Here is a 21778-nt window from a genome sequence, read left to right as displayed (position 1 = left end):
CCGTTGGGCCTTTCCTGAGTGGGGAGCTGAGCGGTGTCTGAGTCTTTCACATCTGTTTACCTACTAAAGGACAGCTTGATGGCTTCCAGGTTTTAGCACTCGTGAATAAAGCTGCCATAAACATGGGTGTGCAGGTTTTTGTGTGGACATAAGTTTTCAGCTCTTTTGGGTCAATACTGAGGAACATGATTGCTGGACCATACGGTAACAGTATGTTTAGTTTGTAAGAAATTGTCAAGCTGTCTTCCAAAGTGTCTGTACCATGTTTCAGTCCCGCCAGCAATGAATGAGATTTCCTGTTGCTCCACATCCTCACCAGCATTTGGTGGTGTCAGTGTTCTGGATTTGGGCCGTTCTAATAGGTGTGTAGCGGCATCTCGTTGTTTTCACTTGTAATTCCCTAGTGACGTATAACGTGGAGCAGTTTTTCATATGCTTATTTGCGACCTGTATATCTTTTTGAGTGAGGTGTCTGTTTAGGTCTTCTGTCCATTTTTTCAATAGGGTTATTCATTTTTCTATTGCGGAGTTTTAAGAGTTCTCTGAACTGAAAAAGCAGAGAACCATATGATTTCACTGATATGTGGTATATAAACCAAAAACAACAAAAGAACAAGACAAGCAAATGAGAAAGAAAAACTCATAGACACAGACCATAGTTTAGGGGTTACCAGAGGGTAAGAGGGGGTGGGGGGAGGGAGATGAGGATAAGGGGGATCAAATATATGGTGATGGAAGGAGAACTGACTCTGGGTGGTGAAGACACAATGGGATTTATAGATGATGTAATACAGAATTCTACACCTGAAATCTATGTAACTTACTAACAATTGTCACCCCAATAAACTTTAATTTTTAAAAAAAGAGTTCTTTGAAAATTTTGAATAATAATTTTTTTTAATCAGATGTGTCTTTTTCAAATATTTTCTCCCATGCTGTGGCTTGCCTTTTCATTCTCTTGACCAGGTGCTCCTATACGATTTTAGCGAGTAGTTTATTAGATAATATCAAGCAGAATGAAAAATGCATAACTTTTGACCTTGCAATTTTGTTTGTAAAAATATTTGGGATACACACCCAAAAATATAGGTTCATAGATGTTTATATCAGTATTGTCTGCCTTCCAGAAAGAGAAACCGTAGGAAGAGCAATAGTATAGTCCCTTAACTACTGCCTCGGATAGGAAGAGATGTGTATGAAGCTTGTGGAATATCATGTAGCCAATGAAAAGAAAGAATATTATTGGAAAGAGCTCCAAGATACATTAATTTTAAAAAGTAAGGCCTGGAACAGTCTTTTGAATAGATCACATGTTGTAGAGGGCTGGAAGGAAGTAATCAATCTAAGCTCCAGTTTATAAATGCAAGAGGAAAACCTTTCAAAAACACGCCACAACCCACAAGAGGGGTTTTTCCGTCTAGTGAGGGGAAGAATTGGGACATTTTTAGTCTCCATACTTTCAAACTGACTTTTTTATGTTTCTGTGTTACTTCTGTAAAATAAAGCTAATATTTTAAAAAGTATGTTAATATATCAGAAGCAATGACAATGAAAAAGAAGAAACCAAAGCAAATATCTATTTATTATCACAATAAAAGCAAACAGAGCCACTAAGACAAGGATTCTCAGATCTGATCACATCGTTTTTAATGCAACTCTAGTCTGTTTTCAAGACACATGCCTGTCACGTGGGGTCTCTGGTCTCGCTCCTCGCATAAGAACACAGGATATCACGAGGCCAAAAAGGAACACTCATGGAGCCATGGATGGGGGTGCACACTACTATAGTCTCTCTGGCAGCTGGGTTGGAGACACAGGAAGCAGGAGCCACGCGATGCGCAATCCTCCGTCCACTTCTCTGCCAACCAACCAACTAACTCCCTAGTGTAGCCACAGCAGTTACATTAGTGACTAATGGCTAACCAGTAACAGCTGATGGCCACCCAGCCACAGCCGATGGCCATCTAATAACCGAGCCAGCACCTTTCCATGTGAGGCCGAGAGCCTGGAAACTGCTCTCTGGGACTCTGTCCCCACAACACCCCAAACAAAGGACTTGAAAATTGAAAATAATGGGATGGAAAAGACATATTAGGCAAATGCTAATAATGATAACAACACCACAGTGCAGGGAGCACTATTAATATCAGATTAAACAACATTTAGGGCCAAGTGTATTAAATAGGACAGAGAAGGATATTTACAACCACAACAAAATAACAATCCTTAAAGACATAATGATCACAAACCTTTTAAAATTGAACAGCATAGGACAATCCATCAGGCAAATCCTTATAAATATGAGAGATTTGATAAAACTGAAACCCCAGTTGGAAAATTTAATGCATTTGTTTCATACTCATACTTGGAAAATCATATAAATAAAATAAATTTATAAGGATGTAAGGGGCTAGGCCAAGTAGAAGGCACACAGCAGATATTCAATAAATGTGTGAATGAATGAGAGGAATTATATGAGCTGACACTTAAATAGCATATAAATTTATGCCAGGCACTTTACTCTCCTAGTCCTCCTGGCCACTTTACAAGATAGGCACGATTATCATCCCATTTTGCAGATGAGAAAACAGAGACACAGAGGGGTTGGGAATTTCCCTAAATATAGGGAACCCACACACTCTAGCTATAGAATTGGAGGTATTACCCTCTTCACTCTACTGCCGCTGGAAAGAACTTATATGAAAACAGTAATTAACAAGTGAGTTATATAGGTGAATATGTATATTTGCAAGTGTATAACATATAATATAATATATGTAAAACATATAAGTAGAGATTATGCTTTCTTCTCTTATTCTTAGGGAACACATATGTAAATATTGATCTACTTAGCCACAGGAAAACTTTAAAGAAATTCCAGAAAGCCGGAATTTTACAGGCTACCTTTTCTGCCACAATACAATGAAACTAAACTTCAGTAATGAAAAGATGACAAAGAAGGGAAAAATCTTGAATAATGACTCATAATGCATCTTAATTACGAGCCATCCCTTCCCAGTATGCAATAATTAGACAACGCAGATATGGGACATGAACGACGATCACATCCAAATAATTGAACACACAAAGACACAGAATGAGTGAGGGTATCCATGTCCACACTTTCTTCTACCCCAGGGGTCTTTAAAGTGAGGTCCCCAGGCCAACAGCCTCAGCACCACCTGGGAACTCGAGTACAAACTCACAGGTCTCACCCCAGATCTACTGAACGAAAAACGATCTTGTAACAAGCTCTGCAGTTGACTCTGGAGCATGATGAGGTTTGAGAATCACCCCCTTTCCACACAGTGGCCTCCTCTGGATGTACAGAAAGATCCGGGGGAGGAGCCAGGGGATAGGTCAAAGCGAGAACGCAGATTCCAGAGACTCAGCTGAGCCAGGGGGAATGGCCACACCTGTCGAGGCCACTTGTCATTCCTGGGCGGTGCTGATCCTACAGTGGCTTCCTTGCTTAAAAACAGAGGGGTCCTTGCTCCTTCACATTGGACTGGCAAGGGCACTTGGCCAGGGTATTGTAGTCTGACCACCACCTTCCAGGAGTGAGAGCATGTCCTGGAGAGGGAGCTGGCACGTTCCAAAACTGGAGAGGAGACAATGATCACCCACCTACTAAGGACCAGGAGTCCCTCAGGGTAGCGGGAGGATGGGGTCATCTCTCCTTGGGGCTCGACTGGGTTCAGGCAGAAAGGCTGCACAGAGGGGAGTTGGGGGACTTGCCTGTGCTTTGAGGGAGATACTCACGTCCCTCAAACACTGATTTCACGGGGGCTGGGACTTCAGGGTGGGCACCTGGGACTCCAGGAGGGAGGCGGTGATTCTGGACTGAGGGAGCCTCAGAGGGGAAACCCACAAAGCAGGGCAGAATGAGTGCCAGGTCTGCAGTGGTGACATACCCAGATGCCACGATGCTGTCCTCAGGGCCCCCAGAGGCCGTGGGCAGAGCTATGGGGCTGTCCTGGTCCTCACCACCCACCATCAGCCCAGGAGCAGGAGGGGCAGGGTCTGCTCCTGACTCCAGGGAAGGGCTGCCCTTAGACTCTGGGCAGAGCTTCCTCTCCATACCTGCGGCCTGGCCTTGTTTCATCACCTGGGCCAGTGGGACCAGCTGCAGCTGCCCCACTGCAGGCAGGAACATGTACTCTAGGGACCCTGGAGGCAGGGGCTTCGGACTCATGCCTATCTGTGTGGGAGCCTCCTGGCCCACGAGGTCAGGCAGGGAGAGGCTGTGGGATGGCCCCAGGTAGGGGCCATTGAAGTCGAAGCCAGAAACCTGGCTCTCAGGCCTGCTTGACGGAGCTGACAGGCAGGGCTGGAGGCTGGGGGGCAGCTCCGTGGGGAGGTCCGAGGCAGCCAGTGCTGGGTCAGGCTCCGATGCTGAGTCACGGGCACATTTCGGATCCTCTGTGGTGAGAGGGGACACCTCGCAGAACCCGTATTCTACATGGGACACCCTGTGGGGAGAATAGGCACAGAGATGTTGGGACCACCCTGGGCAGATAACTCAGCTCATGCACCAGGGCCTGTGGAGCAGGCGCCTGGGCCCAGCAGCTCAGAGAGAGCACAGAGAGGGCACGGTGGTGTGCAGGCCCAGAGCAGACAACCGCACTTTCCTTCTGTCTCCCTGTGGGGCTGCCTTCCAGCCCCTACGGCCTTATTCAAGGTCTTCCTCGGCCCAGTATGCCCGCTCGCCTCTGTTCCTTCACATGTGCCCAGCGTGAGCATGCTCAGTCATTCCCTCGTTCCGCGAGTCCCCCAGGATACAGTCCCCTCTTCTGAGGGCTCGTGGTGAGCCGGTGGCACAGGAGCTAACCATGAGAGTGTGCAGCCCCGCAGCCACCCTGAGAGGCACAGGGCCCGAGAGGTCATCAGCTCCAGTCTCCTGCCTCGGCTCAAATCTGAGCTATGGCCCTTGCTCACCTGGGAATCAGGAAGGTCTTCACAAGTCCAAAAGGGAGCCCCTTGCTTTAGGGCAAGCCACCTCATGGATCCCTTCATACTGAGTCACAGGCCAGAGGCCACCTCCACCGAGCCACCTTCCCACCTCCCAGGAGCCAGGCCCAGACACTCACCCCTCCAGCCCAGGAAAGCCGCTGCCCCAGGGTCCCTTGTGTGAGGGGCTCCTACTGGTGAGGGCCGCCATGCTGTCTGGGAGCCAGAGCCCCGCACTCCCGTTCTAGAAGAGAAGGGCATTTGTGCCCGTGAGTGTGGGGCCTGGAGACGGTGATGGTGGGGTGAGAGCTCTGGGGCTGACGGGATCAGTGAGCCCCCAGACATGGGAGGAATCTCAGCCTGCTAGGACAGGCCGCCTCGTGACACCAGGAAGGGGTCGCCAGAGAGGGCCAGGTCTTCCCTGGGATCCTCCAGTCCAGCGTCTGAGGACAGGGAGACTATCCCGCTGAGTCTGTCATCTGGGTTGTTGCTGCCTTCATGCTCGGCCCCTACTCGTCCCACACTGGCCTTGGGACCCTCCACAGGCGGAGCTGGTCCTGCCTGACCAAGGGGCTCCCTTCGCTCTGTGGCCATCTCAGCGCCCGTGCCGCGCCCCCAGCCTCATTGCCCACCTGCTCCGTTCCCTTCATGAAGGGTCATGTCTCCGCCCCACCCCTACATGCCTTCTGCCCTCAGTGACCTTTCCTACCTGGCACCACCCTGATCCCTCAGAGCTCAGCTCTGCTGTCCTGTCCTCAGGGAACCAATGTGCCCCCCACCACCCCACCCTCCTCAAGTCTCTCCCCTGCTGCACGTGGGCCCTGACAGCCAGGGCCACTTTGCATCTGTGGGGCCCCGGGGTCTGCAGAGCTGAACTTGCAGGTGCTGGCCCAACTCTTAGAGCTTCCCAGCCCATCCTGGCCACTGTTGCTGCAACTCAAAGCCCCCAGGAAGGGGAAGAGGACCGGGCATGGGGACATGGGTGCAGGGGCACAGGAGTCTTGACCACCCAGCCACCCTCACAGCCAGATCCTACCTGGAACAGTTGGCTCTTACTGGGGTTGGGGATTTTCTCCTCCCACTTCTGGTTCAGCCTGGAAAGAGAGCAGGGAGCTGAGAGCTGCCAGAGATCTCAGGACAGCTGCCCAGGCTCCTGTACACGGGGGAAACTGAGGCCCAAGAGAGAGCAGGATTTCCAAGAACCCCCAAGGACTGGATGGCAGAGGGAGGAGCTGTGGGACCAGAAGTCCCCTGGGGTCATGATGGGGTACTCCCACCCATCATGAAGTCCCCTTACCTGTACCCGTACATGCCACAGAAGGGGAGGGCCAGGAGTAAGCCTAGGGTGGTGACCACCAGGATGAGCGCCAGAACCCACATGGACAGTACTTCAAGGCAGCCAGGAAGTAAACAGGAGCGTTAGCATCTGGGAAGGGACAGGCTGGAGCTCAGCAGGTGGGGGCGGGTGTGGCCTGGTAGGTGTCCCCCTAGCCCAGCCTGCTCTTAGCACGGGTAGTACTACAGAAGCTCATTGCCTCGGAGGGTACAGAGGGGCCGACATGGGCCTAAAGAAGAGGGCATGGTCTGTACCCCACCCAGAATGTTTGAGTGTGGAGAGGAAACAGTGGGGTAGATCCTTTCCAGGAGCAGGAGGTGCCTGGGGGAGACAGTGACTGCAGTCCATGGAAACTAGGGGGACTTCCTGAAGGAGGCAGCATATAGGCTTGGCCTGGCGCAACAGAGAGGATTGGGAGGCAGAGATGGGCCAAACCATGTGGCGGAGGAAGCAGCTGGTGCCAAGGCCTCTCAGGGCCCCCACCCTTCCTGCTGCACAGCCTGGATCCCCTCAGAGGCTGGGCCCCTCCAGGAGGCCCTGGTGTTCTTCCCTTGGCTCAGCAGGCCAGCTCCTCCTTCTGCTTCATCATGCCCATCTCCCCGGGGCTCCTCCCCGGTAAGGCTGCCTGGACTGGGGCACCTGCTGCCAATACCTCCTCCATTCTCTCTCTGCAACTACCTCCCAGCCCAGTCTTGTACTGTCTCCTGGTGGCCACTGTGCTGAAAAGTGAGGGACAAATAAAAGGAGCAAGTGCAGAGAAATGAGGAAGATTAAGAATCAAACCAAAACCTTCCCTTCTCAGACCTCTGTCTGTAGCTCCTGATGTTTGCTGCCATGGTAACTGGAAATTTGGGCTGATGGTCCCTGGGCAGTGGTGGATGCCACAAAGGCTATGAAACCATGGTCATATTAATAGAGGGCTATGGTCCAGTCTGAGGAAGGACGGCGGATGAGACCTGCTCTTCTCTGCTCTCTCAAGACCTCACCTGAGGTCTGTGTTGCACACCCGGGGTCACTAGTGACACGTGGGAGGGAAGGATGCTGTGCTGGGTGGGGCCACATCTCTGTGCCCGCATCACCCCTGTCCCTTCCCAGCTGGGCTATAGCAAGAGGGTTGGGGTGAGGTCGGGGAGACATACCCCACTCAGTGTCCCAGGAGCGCTCTTCACTCCACTCGCTCCAGATCCCGTTGTAGCCATCGTGGGTCCTGACCCTCACTCTCGCCTGGTACGTGGTAGAGGGCTCCAGAGGTGGCAACGACATGATATGTGTGTTCTCGAGGGACTCTGTCTTGCTCTCCTGTGGGTGCAGGGGTATCAGCAGGCATGCTGAGGCTGAGGCACCTTTCAGGGCGCACGTCAGCACAGCTACAGCCCCTCCCCCTCAAAGCCAGGTCTGAGACAGGAGCAGGCCCACCATGGAGGACCCTCCATAGACGTACAACAGGGAGCACTCCGGATGGGACTGGGTATCACACCTCTTGCAAGCACCCCTGTGACAACACTGAGCCCCAGAAGCCATGGCAGGGTCACTATGTCCCACCCGCACCTTGATCCCCTCCACCTTCCAGCTCCTTGGTGCCGCCTGGACCCCAATTCTGACCTTCCCAGGATTGCGGTACAGGGTGACTGACTCTAGACTCTGAGACAAGGGTTCGGGAGGCAGGAGGCCCAATCCCAGCTTCACCACTGACCCTTCCTCTCCTGGCCTCAGTTTCCCCATTTCCAGCCTGAGGGTCAGGGGCTGGTTCCACCGTTTCCGGTCTGATTTCTGTGGAGCCTGAGGTCCTCCACACAGATCGGAGGGCGACCAGGGGTGGGATCCAGAGACTGAGCCCCTCGCTGGAGCCCTGCCTGTTTCACCAGGAGCCGCTCTGCTCTTAGCGGCTGCACAGTTTTATTCCGGATTAGATTCCTCCAAAGTAATGTCCCCTTTATGACTTTTGAAAACCCTTCAGCCCGCGTCTCTCGGCCCTCCCTGCCCTGACGTCCATCTATGATCCCTTTGCAATTCTGAGTTACATGTGTTCATTTCGGCCGAGTCACATTCACCCGCTGAGCCTCGATTCCTTCACCAAGGGAAGGGACAGTGACCTGCTGACCCCACAGGTCGTGATCACCAAGTCCCAGTGGCGACCCTGACTCGTCCCCTGTGAAGCCAGACAGCTGGCCGGCTGTGCCCCCCGGTACCTAGCCTCACAGCCCTCACGTCCAAGCCCCGCCAGGCCACACCCCTCACCTCCCACGAGGCTGCGTCCTTCTTGTACTGGACCTCGAAGGTGTGCTTTATGTGCGGGAACAGCATTGCCTGCACCTCCCAGCTCAGGCTGTAGCCGTCTCTGCCCTTGGTCACGTTCAGTGTCGGGGGGGCCAGCTGGACTGCAGGAAGCAAAATCTTCAGGGAACATTGTTCCTAACATCCGTCCCGTGGAACATTCCTTGTGTTCCATGCTGGTCACAGGTGCTGTCTCCCCTGGCAGTGGGCCCCAGGTCCCGCCCATCTCGGGGCCTTAACCCCACTTCACTCTGTCATCCATTGTGACCTGAGCAGCCCTGTTCTTGGTTGACACTGAGTTACACCTGTTTCGTAGTGAGGCGACCACAGGATGGGTTACTGCTAGTATTCAGGTGAAGACAAAATCACCATAATGAACTCAGTTCTGGACTAGTGACTCTTCTAGGCTCTGCTGGCCACGTGAGCCTGCATGGGTTAGTTCGCTGAATTCTAACAACCCTCAGCGGTAGGTGCTATCAGCTTGTCACGTTTTACAGACGGAGAACCTGAGCCAGAACCAAGAAGTCCCTTGCTGAGGACACCGAGCTGGCTGCCTGTGACACACACCAAAGACTGGGTGGGAGAAATTGGTCATCCGGACCAAGTGGGGGATCCTTTGCACGGGGCCCTTGCTACATAACAGGAACCAGGGTTATTACCCTGCAAGGAACCGCATCTTGTTTTCACACACCCTCGTCCCCAGCTGGTGAAGGAAATCATGGGTCAATTGTTAAAGGCTGAAAAGGACTTTAGAAACTGGAATGAGAAAAACCCAGTCAGGGAATAGAAGGAGAATTTGGTGGGAGTTCCGGGAGGGCCTGGCCAGCAGCAGGAGCTTTAGCAAAGAAGTTGCAGAGCTGGACAGGAAAGGGCAGCCAGAAGAATGGAGGAAACGGTGTTGAGGACGTAATCCTGGGGATATCAATTCCACGTTCCTTCATTTTATTTGCCAAGGTCATTGTTCCAGTGTTGCTTCTTGAGAACGTCAAGAAGAGATTCTAATTACGTTTGTTCACTGGACTGCATTTTGTTGAACATGACAAATGTGAGCACGAGCCATGGGGAACCCTGAGTTATAGGGGTTACACAATGAAACACTGCCATCCTGGGACCTATCCCCCTTAGAGGGCTGGGGACAAACTCACTGTTGTCTGAGCTCTTTATAAATTTCTCCTCCTCCTTTGGCCTAACCGTGATGACGTACAGGCTGTGGTTCCAGGGGTCGTGCACGGGAATCTGGCATCGGTGCCAGACGTAAGGGCCGCTCGCCTTCTCCATCAGCACTGGGGAACATTCTCGCTCCCTGAGGGTCACGGCAGAGGTGAGGGCAGGGGGAGGCAGGGACGACAGGAGGGATGAGACCTGTGGATGAGCTGTAGCTACTGTGGGGGTGGGGTCCCCAAGGCACTGGTGGCCTGGAGAGGGCAGTGCCTAGGGGAGGGGAGGCACAGAAGAGGGGACACTCACCCTTCAGAGTTGGGGCTGGACTTGTAGAAGAGGGTGAAGGAGATCGAGCTGGTCACCTCAGACCTCACTTCCCAGGAGCAGCTGAGCACGGTGCCCCCGTCGAATAAGCATTGGAGATTCTGGGGCAGGGCCTCATCCCCTGGAAATGGAGACAGTCCTTCACTCATTCCCTCCTTCATTCGTTCCCTAGCTCTCAGTGGCTGCCCAGCATGAGACTCATCACCAAGAAATGAAGGGCTTTGGGACCCCAAAGACCAGGGGTTAAACTTCAGCCTGACCCTGCCTGCTCTGTGACCACAGGTCAGAGAGTGGAATCTGTGGACTGTCATACCCCCACGTAAAATGAATCAGCATCTAGTTTCAGTGTTGGGGGACTTAACACAAGAATGGTGGTTTGTCTGCAGGTAATACAGCTCTCATGAAAACACAGCTGCTCGTCCCACCATTGTGATGGTCGTTGTAATTATTTCTGGCCAGAAAGTTTGCAGGCCCTGGGGCCCAGGCTGAGCAAGATGCTGCTTCTGCCTCTGCAGAGTCACCGTGGGGAGGGGTGGGTGTGGGGGGGTGGGGAAGGGTGGGAATGGGGTGAGAGTAGGTTTGGGAGGGGAGGGGTGGGGAGGGGTGAGGGTAGGGTGGGCTCAGGGAGGCGACTGTAAACACGTGGCACAGATGGTTGTAGGAATCCGCAGTGTGGGCCCCTGAACCCCTTCTGCCCAGGGTGTAATTAGCTGTCCTCCCCACAGAGGGCCGTCAGCCCTATGGATTCATTACCTTGTGGGGAGTCCCAGAGAACCTCTGGGCTCCACTGGCTGGGCCGTCCCGAGAGCCCCGAGCCCGGGCCCAGCCGGGTGCGCACTCGGGCCACGTAGGTACTGCTGGGCATGAGTTGCTTTCGCCCCAGGGTGGCCTTTGGAGACGTGGAGTAGAGGGTGGGGGCGTCCTGTTGGGAGAGAGTGACCACTGGAGCAGGCGCCTGCTGGGCCAGGTCCCTGTGCGCTCTGGGCCAAGTGGGCTGAGGTCCCTACCTCCCAGGAGTCCTGAAGCCGCTTGTAGACCACCTCAAACTGCAGGTTTGACAGCCACTGGCTCTGGGAGGCACTGAGGGCCACACTCCAGTTCAGCAGGAATTGGTCCCCAGCAGCACTGACATGGAGGTCCTGGGGTGCGGGGGGCTGCACTGCAGGGAGAGGAAGTCAAGAGCCCATGAGGGGCTGGACAGCCGTGGGCCTGGTTAAGAGCCTGCAGGGCCTCTGTGTGGACGTTCTTGGGTTCCAGGCCCAGCTGCCCTGAGGAGCTGAGTGACCTTGGATATGACCCCACTCCTCTAGAGGCCTTAGGCCCTTCATCTGCCAAATCGTGGGGATTCAGTGTGACCAGGAATAAGGCTGTGCAGGTAGCCGTGCCCTTATAGCCTAAGCTGGATACAAGGTGCTGGCAATTAAACTCTAAATGCAGCCTCCGTGTCCCCATGTGCCCACTGGCCAGGAGGCAGCCTGCGTGGCCTCTTGCCCAGCAGAGGGCCCTGTGGCTAATGTTATTCCCTCTGTGCTCTCCACCCTCCTCCTCCTGCTTTCCACCTGCCCAGAATCTGGCAACTCTCAGTGCTCAGCATAAAAATGTCCTCTCCCTACAGTCTCTGGCCTCCCCGGGGCCCACTGTCCACATGGGGACCACCCTTGGCCACGGACCCCAGGCCTCACCGTGCTGGGTCAGAATAACGGTGAGTTGGGTGTCCAGAGGCCTGTCTGGTCGGAATGAGAAGTAGTCTCTGTCCATATTTGTAAAAATCGTTTGGGGAATGACACATTTTCTGGGCACACAGGGGAGAGGAGTGCATTCTGACCAGAGCATATTGTCACTGAGGTCACAGGACACTGGCTTCCGGGTGTCCCTGCCAGGAGAGGACATGGGTTAGTCCAGAGTGATAAAGAATGACACATTCATAGCATTAGTGGGTTGTTCCCTTGTGTGAGGCTTTGTCTGGGGCCAGTGGGCCTGGCTGTGAACAAAACACGCACAACGCAGAGTCGACATCCTGACGGAGGGAGATACACATGAAACAACTGAATAAAATAGGTCATGAGTCAAATGGAGGCAACTTTATGTAGAAAAGTACACAGGGAAAGGGGCGGTGGAGTACAACTAGACATGGGTGTCCGGGGAAGGCAATGTGAGCATGTGACATTTGCCCCGAGGCAGAGTGTGAGAGCAGAGAGGCACATGTGGGAGTGACTGTCCTGGAGGTCAAGTGGGAACGGTGGGTCACCGGTGCCAGGTGAGGCCAACAAGTCAGGTAAAGAAGGTTGAAGATCGAACTTTAGGTTTAGCAACATGAGGTCACAGGTGAACTTGTCTGGTAGGGGTGAAATTCTTATCAGAGTGGGTTTAAGAGGTTAGATGGGAAAAGGTAGAGTAGTGTCACCACAAAGGGAGGCAGAGGATGGGCCCCAGGAGAAGGAGACGGGGGGAGGGGGGGAGGCAGGAGGCACCCGGAGCTGCAGCCCTGCTTGACCTCTGTAAGAGTGGTTGGGCCCAGTGGTTCAGTGACTGGGAATGATCCTGCCAGAGGGCCCATCAATGGCACAAGGGTGAGTGGGGACCATGGTGGCAGCAATGTCCTTGAGCTGCAAGACCAGATGGGACCCCGGCTGCGGCCTCAGACTGGATGGACAGGAAATCCCTGCAGGCAGATCCAGGGAAGCTGCAGACTTGTGAGCCTGCGGGGAGAGCGGGCAGGGGGCTGGGGCTTCTCTTCCGGGGGGTCTGGTGTCCCAGCGCAGGAGAAAGCAGGTCACAGCCAAGGGTAGGAGGTGAGGTGGTGGTGAGGAGGGTGGAGAAGGGAAGACAAAGGCTCCCAGAGAGCAGGACAGCGCTGAATGGCCGTGCTGTGGGAGTGAGAGCTGGCTCCTCCCTAGGGCAGCCCTGAGAGGGCTCCCCAAACCTGGTGACACCAGCTGTGTAATTATTTCTGTTACTGTGAGTTACATTCTCACAAGACGCCAGCATGGTGTGAGGCACCTGCACAAATGGCATATGTCCCAGAGACCATGTAAGGAGCAAAGACAACCCCTCTCTCTGGAGGTGGCAGGGCCTCGGGGAGGGCTGGAGCCCAGGCCTGCAGGCCACACACAGGACGCTAGCCACTGTGTGGCCGGAGAAGGACCTCAGCTCCAAGGTCACGGTTTCCTCATCTGTGAACTGGGCATCTTATCCCCTCCCTGCCCACCTCTCAGTGAGGTTGACCTAAGATGGACTTGTGTGGGGCGATTTTGTGAAGTTGTGACCAAATAAGGGGCGATTATCACCATCATCAATCACATTAACGCACATGCTCTTCCCGGAAGCCCCGGCATCACATGCTACTGTGTTTCCCCGAAAATAAGACCTAGGAGGACGATCAGTTCTAACGCGTCTTTTGGAGCAAGAATTACTATAAGACCCGGTCTTATATTACTATAAGGGTAACGTAACGTAATGTAACAGAACAACATAATACTGGTCTTATATTAATTTTTGCTCCAAAAGACGCATTAGAGCTGATTTTCTGGCTAAGTCTCATTTTCAGGGAAACAGAGTAGCACCGGGCCTGGCAGGTCACCTGACGGAGCAGGAGCCCCTTGGCAGGGTCCCCCTCCTCCGTCCTCCATGCAGCCCCCACCCAGCACAGCCCCACACAGCAATGCCCTCCCTGCCCTCCGGCCCCTGGGCTCCCTCCTGGAGGGTCACTCACTCATTGAGCCTGCGGTGGAGGGTCACGTTGATGAGCCGCTGGGCATCCTGGGTGGCCGCCCAGCTACAGGTGATGTGGCTGGTGTAGTCGTTATGGCAACGCAGCGTCTGCATCGGGACAGTCCCTGACCCGGGAGAGGCAGGAAGGGGGTCACACCTCTCCCCTCCAGGTGCCCCTTGTCACCACCCCTGGGTGCCTGGCACTGGGGAGGAATCTCCCAGACTCCTTTAGAGGCTGCCGGCGGGTTAGGGGCCTGAGGGCGTGAGGGTGCTGGCTGTGGACCCTCCGTCTGGAGAGACACACACTGTTCCAGCTGATTCACAGTATGTTTCCTGAGTCCCTGCTGTGCCTGCTCCTGGAACAGGGGCCCTGCCACCCCAGGACAGGGATGTGCCCCAGGCGCAGCCCGGGAGGAGAGGCACCAATGTACCCCTAAGAGTCGATGGGCAGAGCCCTGCTCTAGGACCGCCCCACCCTGGTCCTTGGTCAGCTGCCAGGCCTGAGGGTTGGGAAAGGGAACCATCACCATGGTTCCCATGGTGATCAGAGAAGTCACGTTCTCTGGGAGCCCTTGGGGAGGGGGCTCATGGGCCTCAGGAGCATCCCTGCTGGGCCTCCAAGCACGAAGGGGTCGCTGGGGCTGAAGCAGGGAGAGACTCCCAGGCCAAGGGCCCCCGGGAGGTGGGAACTGGTCACGGTCAGTGTCAGAGGAGCAGCGTCTGAGGGAGCAGGAGGGGCAGAGAAAAGGCGGGAAGGGCCGGCCTGGAGGGCAAAGGCTTTGGATGCCACGCTGAGAAATGTGGGCAGGAAGGGACACAGAGGACAAGGACTGTATAGGAGGCCTGAGAAGAATGAGCAGGAGTGTGGGAGGAGGACATGGGGTGCCAGGAAAGAGCAGGGAGAGAGAAGAAATGAGGAAAGGAGGGGAGGGAGGCAAGGCCAGAGCTGCCGGGGTCTGGGAGCTTCCTGGGGGACATTTTGGGGATGGGGTGGCCTGGCCCAAGGGGCCCAGCAGTAAGGAGTGGGTAGGGAAGGGGAGGAAAGGGGAGAGAGCAGTCGGGCTCACCTTGGGCCCCTGCCACACTGAGCCCCCAGCACAGGGCCAGCAGGGCTACGGGGGGCAGCCGTGGGGTCAGCGCCATGTCCGGGTCAGCTGGACGAGCAAGGCCGGCAGAGGGTTCTGGCTGTAGGCCAGGGGCCAGGCCTATCTCACCAGCCCTTGTGGTCTCCCACCCACTGCTGCTCCTTCTTCAATGCCTGAAGGGGTAGATATGGAAGAGGGTCAGGCCACCCACCTTTCTCTCCATGCCCATGGGTACAGCCAGTGGTGAGGGAGTGAAGGCTCTGATGCCAGAGAGACAGGAGCCCTGTTCTCCAGTCCCTGCTGTGTCCTCACCCGGGGCCCTGGGTTAGCACCTTCTCCATGCCTGGGGGGTCTCCTGACCTGCAGCTTTATAGCGGTCATCAGGGTTTTGGAGTGAATTCTGCGTGTTCCCAAAGTCTGCTATGGGGATGATGCCCGTGTGCTTTGCATAAAGTTCTTTAAGTGTTTCTGGTGGATAAGTTTTGGGGAACTACCTCCAACAGATGGAGACTTTCATCTCCCTGGTCTTAAGGACAAGCGTGCACACACACACGTGTACACACACGCACCCACTGGGCCACACTCAGCCAACACCATGGACTCCGTGTCTCCTGCCCATTTCGTCCTGTCTCTTCCCTTTCCTCTGCAGGAGGCTGAGCCTTTTGCCTTCCCTGATATGCTATGAAAAGAGCAGTTCAGGTGTCTTGGCTTCTTTTCTTCCTGAAAATTTCTAAAACCTACAAAACACATAAACACACACCCACACAGAGGCGTTCGGACCCCCGCACGAGAACTAAGTGCTCCGCAAAATCTCTTACAAACCTGGAGGACGCTGGAGCTGGTCCCTGACCCAGGGACGACTCTGCTTCTCCTGGGAGCTTCTTCCCGACAGAAGGAGAACAGTCCTTCCCTGATCAGTTAGGTTTGTGGTTGCCTGTCAGTTTTCCAGACTTAGATTAATAACGTCTTGTTTAGCAATACATGGTAGACCTATAAGGAAAAACTAGGGAAAGATTAATATAGAATTCGGTGTAAAAGTTATCTCCTACCTCAGGAAGAGGGGAGGAAGGAGGACCCGTTGAGATGGAGTTTGCTAGGGGGCAAGGTGTAGGTACAGAAAATGGTCCTTTTTGTACACCATCAGCATCTATCCTCAACTCTCTCCCCCTTTCTCTCCATCTAGGCAAACCTGCAATCTTGACTGACTAACTCTTCACGCAGCTGCCCCTGCACAGCTGAACCAACCACTCCAACCAGTCTCACTTTAAGTTCCTGGTTATGAAGTGCTGCCAAACCCCACATGACATTTCCCCAGGCCATTGGCTCTCTCCATTCCGCTTCTCCTAGGAGGTGATTTCACACCTTCTCTATTCCCCTTATACCTAAAATCCCACTGTACCTGTTCCCACTCTCAGCCTCCACCTGCTTTCTCCCTCACTGGGAAAATTGATCAGGAACAAACAAAAGATCCCGCCCCACAGATTCCCGTCATGAGCACCTGTACCTATACACTTCCCTTACCTGCTGCCCTCAAAGCACGCTCCATACTGCCCTCCAAAGCCGCCACCCCACCCCACCCCACCTTCCCCAGCTAATACACAGGATCCATCCAGGCTTCCTGACTCAATGCCATGGCTCCACAAATTCTCCCTCCTCTCTCTCTCCTAGAGCTTCAGTTTGAGCCTCACTATTGGATTACTGCCATGAGCTACCACACGCTGTAATTTCTTCCTTCTTTAAAAGAACACTTTTTCTTGGTCCACCTTCCTCCTACCATCTTCCATCTTATTTCTCTTGTCTTCTTTGCAGTAAAACTCCTTCAGATTTTTTGCACTCAGCACCCCTCTTTCTCTCCATCCATTCTGTCTTTATGCCTACTCGTATTAGGATTTTGCCCACTCCAGCAACCACTTCTTACCACCCTCACTGCCAACACGGTGGCCCAAGTCACCATCATATCTCATCTAGCATTGTGAGAAAGCCTCCTGAGATTTCCCTGTTTCCATCCTCGCCTCCCCTCATCCTCTATTCATGGAAGCCATAAGCAGATGCCAATAAAAACTAGCCAATGTTTCCCCTGTCACAGTTAGAGTAAAAGCAAAGTCTTTCCAGTGGCTTATAAAATCTAGCCCCCTATTGCCTCTTTGATCTCCTTTCCTACTACTCCCCTTCTAAGCCACTGTGCTCTAGTCCCACTGGCCTTCTGGGTAGTCCTCAAACACTCCAGGCATGCTCTTTCCTCAGAGTCTTTGCACTGGCTGTTCCCCCTGAATGGAATGTTCTTCCTTTAGATAGCCACATGCCTAATTGCCTTGCCTCTTTCAAGTCTCTGCTCAAAAAGCACCTCCTCAATGAAACATGCCTTGACCTACTTCCACCTTCCCCCAAATTCTGGTGTCCCTTACACCTTATAGTACACATTATTGTCTAACACACTATACAATATAGTTTTCTTTTTTTTTTTTTTGCATTTGTTGTTTCTTCCTCCCCACTAGCTCCATTTCTTTCCATCACCTTCCTCTCCTCCCCATGTTCTGTAAGGGCCAAGACTGTTTTATCTTCTCTTTTCACTGATACATCTCAAGGACCTAGAGCAATGCTCAATACATATTTGTGAGATAAATAAATTTCTTAATATGAGTGATATTTCCTAATGCTAAAGGGGTCAATTCACCAAGAAAACACAACAATACCAAAATAAGTATGCTCTTCATTAGAAAACTTTAAATACATGAAGGAAAAGCTGACAGAACTGAAATGAGAAACAGATAAATCTACAATGATAGGTGGAGGTTTCAACTCTTCTCTCAATAATTAATAAAACAATGAGTTAAAATATATAAGACTAAAACAATGCTATCAACAAACTGGATCTAATTGACATTTACTAAATACTCCACCCATCGAGAAAAGAATAAATGTTTTTCTCAAGCCATTCACCAAGATATATTATATTCTATATCAAAAAACTAAACTTAATAAACTTGAGTTAGAATCATACATAGTGTCTTCTAATCAAATCAGAGGTCAATAATAATTAGAGATAAATACCTGGAAAATCCCCAAATATTTAGAAATTAGACTTTCCTAAATAACTCTTGGGTCAAAGAAAGCATCACAAGGAAAATCAGAAATATTTATAACTGAATGAAAAAGAAAGGCAATATATCAAAATGTGTAAGATGCAGTTAAAGCAACACTTAGAGGGAAACATGTCTTTAAATAATTATGTCACAGAAGAAGAAAGTTAAAATCAATAATCTAAACTTCCAACTTAAGAAGCAAGAGAAAAAGAGCAAATCACACACAAATAAGTAAAAGGTGGAAATAAGAACAGAAATCAGTGAAATAGAAGAATAATTAGAGACAATTCAGATGCTGTTTGCTGTTTTCAATCAATAAAGTTTATAAACGTCTAGCTAGGCTAAAAGAAAAAAAAGAAAGAGAGAGAAGACACAAATTACCACTGTTGGGAAAGAAACAGAGGCATCACTACAGATTAAAAGAATAATAAGAGAATATGATGAGCAACTTTAAGCCATTATTTTTGTCAACTTAGATAAAGTGGAAAATATTCTTAAAAGACACAAATTACCAAAACTAAATCAAGAAGAATTATAAAATTTGTATAAGCCTATATCTATTTAAAATGTTGGATTTATAATTCAAAACACTGTCACAAAGAAAATGCCAGGCCCAGATAGCTTCACTGCTAAGTTCTAATAAATAATGCCAATTCTACACAAACTTGGAGGAGGGAGTACTTCCCAACTGATTTTATAAAGTCATTAATACCCTTTTAGCAAAACCAGATAAAGATACTACACGAAAATGAAATTACAGACCAATACTTATCAACACAGACACAAAAATCCTTAACAGAATATTATCAAGTTGAATTTGACAATATATAAGGAAGATAATACACCATTACGACATGGGGTTTATACCAGATATGCAAGGTTGATTTGTCATTTGAAAAGCAGCCAATGTAATTTGCTATATTAACAGATTAAAGGAGAAAAATGACATGATCTTAATACACACAAAAAAGCGTTTGACAAAATTCCAAAAAAGCCTGCCAGCAAGGTGACCCACTTCCACCTTCCCCCAAATTCTGGTGTCCCTTACACCTCATAGTACATATTATTGTCTAACACACTATACAATATAGTTTTCTTTTTTTTTTTGCATTTGTTGTTTCTTCCTCCCCACTAGCTCCATTTCTTTCCATCACCTTCCTCTCCTCCCCATGTTCTGTAAGGGCCAAGAATGTTTTATTTTCTCTTTTCACTGATACATCTCAAGTACCTAGAGCAATGCTCAATACATATTTGTGAGATAAATAAATTTCTTAATATGAATTGACCCCTAATGCTAAAGGGGTCAATTCACCAAGAAAACATAACAATACCAAAATAAGTATGCTCTTCATTAGAAAACGTTAAATACATGAAGGAAAAGCTGACAGAACTGAAATGAGAAACAGACAAATCTACAATGATAGTAAGATTACAAAATAATTTCATCAACCTGATAAAGGGCATCTATGAAAAGGCTACAATTCCTCCTCCTAAGATCAGTAGCAAGGCAAGCATGTCCATTCTCACCACTGCTATTAAACATTTTGCTGGAGAGCTTAGCCAATGCAATAAATCAAGAAAAATAAGTAAAATGGATACATATTAAGGAGGAAAAAGTAAAACTATCTTTATTCACAGATGATACTTATGTACACAGATAATTTTGAGGAATCTACAAAAAATAAAAAAAAGCTATGACAACCAAGTGAACTTAGCAAAGGTAGAGGATACAAGGTCAATATACTACATTTGGGAGAAAGGAATGGGTGGTAGTCAAAGAGAGTCAGTGCCCTGATAAAACTCTGGGCAAGGGATGACCTTGCCCTACTCCTAAATTGAGCTCATGAAGCCACATTGAGCTCTGAGCCTAAACAGAGCATGTCTCGAAATTCCACCTTCTGCATCCCTCTTCTCTGTTCTACACCCCCCAGTATACACAGCTACCTCCATACACACAAACACACACTTCTAAATCTGTATGTCAGAGCTGGAAGGGCTCTCAGAGATTGTCAGCTCCAATGCTTCTGTTCTAAAGATGGGGAGACAGAACCTGTGGATCCAATTAATCAATTAGTTCGTTCGTTCGTTAATTAATTAAAGATGGGGAAACGGAAACCTAAAGTTAAGAGGGACTATTTTCCCGTCAGCAACACCTTAGTGGCAAAGCAAGGGACAGAACACAAATATCTGACTCCTGCGCTGTCTCCTCCAAACACTCATTCCAATACCTGACTGAGAGGCCAAGCCCTTACCTCCCCAAGTCCCCAGAACACACCTGCCCACTCAACACCCCCAGACTCTCTCTGTCCCTTCCGTCCCAGTCTCCCCACCTTCTCCTGCTGCCCATCTCACCCATCAGCCTGCCCCCAAATGCCAGGCACACAGACCAACCTTCTGCTGGAGTCTCCAGATGGCAGCAAGTTTCTCATGCTTTTTATTTATGTTTCTTTAGGAAATGGAGAAGCAGAAAGCGGAAGTGATGCCCAGGCCTGTTTCTGCACAAGTGACTCCACAAGATCACCCAGCTTCTTAGAACTGTGGACACCAAGATATGATTTTGCAAATATTCCTTTTGCCGGAAGTACTTCTATCCCACTTTGTGTCCTGTAAACTTCTACGCATCCTCTGTTAGCTCAAGTGCAAAGTTCCTCCACGCATCCTTCCCTGACGCCAAAGCCACACGGGGTGCAGGGGGAGGTGGCTGCAATAACCAGAGCAGGTGAGAGCTGGGAGCCACGTGGACCTGGGCTGGACCCCCACCTCCTCTCCTGCTCACAGTCACATGTGAGTGTTGCTATAGACTGAATCATGACCCCCAAAATTTATATGGTGAAACTCTAACCCTCCAATGTATTGAGGATAGGGCCTTACGGAGGTAATTAAAGTTAAATGAGGTCATAAAGGTGTTGTCCTCATCCCATAGGATTAGTGTCTTTATAAGAATAGGCAATAAACTCTCTCTCTCTCTCTCTCTCTCTCTCTCTCTCTCTCTCTCTCTCTCTCTCGTTTCTTCCGCCGCTTCCTTCCTCTCTCCCTCCTCCTACCCTTCTGTCCACTACATGAGGACACAAGGAAAAGGTGGCTGTCTACAAGCCAGGAAGACATCTCACCAGGAACTGAATCGGCCAGCACCTTCATCTGGGGCTTGCAAACTCCAGGACTATGAGAAAATGAATTTCTACTGTTTTAGCCACACAGTCCAGCGTATTTTGTTATGTCAGCCCGAGCAAACTCAGACAGTGAGGTTATGAAAACTGCCTGCACGTTGCTTCTCCAAGCCTCAAGCTCCTCACTTGTTACTTGGAGATGGTCATCTACAAACCTCAGGAAGGTTTGGAAGGAATCCAATGAGATGATGCCTGCCACGTGATAAGCCGCAATCGGGGTTAGCTGAAATTACATTTATTCCTCTTAGTTCCTCTTCTGCCCTGCACATTCCCACACGGTCCTCAGTTTTCATGTTCACCCCCAACCTGTTAACATCTCTTTCTTTGGTTGTCTACACATGCCCTGGCACTGAGGTGGTACTCAGGACTGTGTGGAATGAATGAATGAACGAATGAATGAACGAATGAGTCACTCCTTGAGGACAGAGACTCTAGAGCCCACGCCCCCTCCTTTCTCTCTCAGATTCTATCCAGCCAGGCCCAGGACTGGGTACACGAATTGGGGACCCTCACCTGGTGCTATGTGGAGCTCAGTGTAGTGTGTAGACCACAAGGATGGGCACCCTGAGTCCTGCTGCTCCGAATTCAGACATTGGTACCTGCCTTTTTCTGTGCCTTTTTCCTGGTGGGAAGAAGGGCATGGAGGAGGAGAGGAAAAGAGTGGGTAACGTGGCATTCTCTCCTGAT

General features: G+C 50.9%; 1 protein-coding gene across 1 annotated transcript; it reads right to left on the bottom strand.

The window, feature by feature from the left end:
* Window positions 1–1562: 1562 nt before the first annotated feature.
* Window positions 1563–15831, bottom strand: LOC308502035 (cytokine receptor common subunit beta-like). The gene is made up of 14 exons (XM_081059249.1): window positions 15664–15831; window positions 14824–15014; window positions 13758–13881; window positions 11728–11918; window positions 11053–11204; window positions 10799–10967; window positions 10028–10166; window positions 9706–9863; window positions 8525–8664; window positions 7426–7585; window positions 6248–6338; window positions 5987–6044; window positions 5091–5194; window positions 1563–4472 (listed from the first exon to the last, which is right to left on the bottom strand). Exons 2-14 carry the CDS (start codon window positions 14897–14899, stop codon window positions 3698–3700), a joined length of 2337 nt encoding a protein of 778 aa, XP_080915375.1. The 5' UTR covers window positions 14900–15014; window positions 15664–15831; the 3' UTR covers window positions 1563–3697.
* Between the last annotated feature and the right edge of the window lie 5947 nt (window positions 15832–21778).

This window comes from Rhinolophus hipposideros, assembly GCF_964194185.1.
Source record: "Rhinolophus hipposideros genome assembly, chromosome: 9".
Lineage (NCBI taxonomy): Eukaryota > Metazoa > Chordata > Mammalia > Chiroptera > Rhinolophidae > Rhinolophus > Rhinolophus hipposideros.
This window is presented reverse-complemented; position numbering and strand designations above follow the sequence as displayed.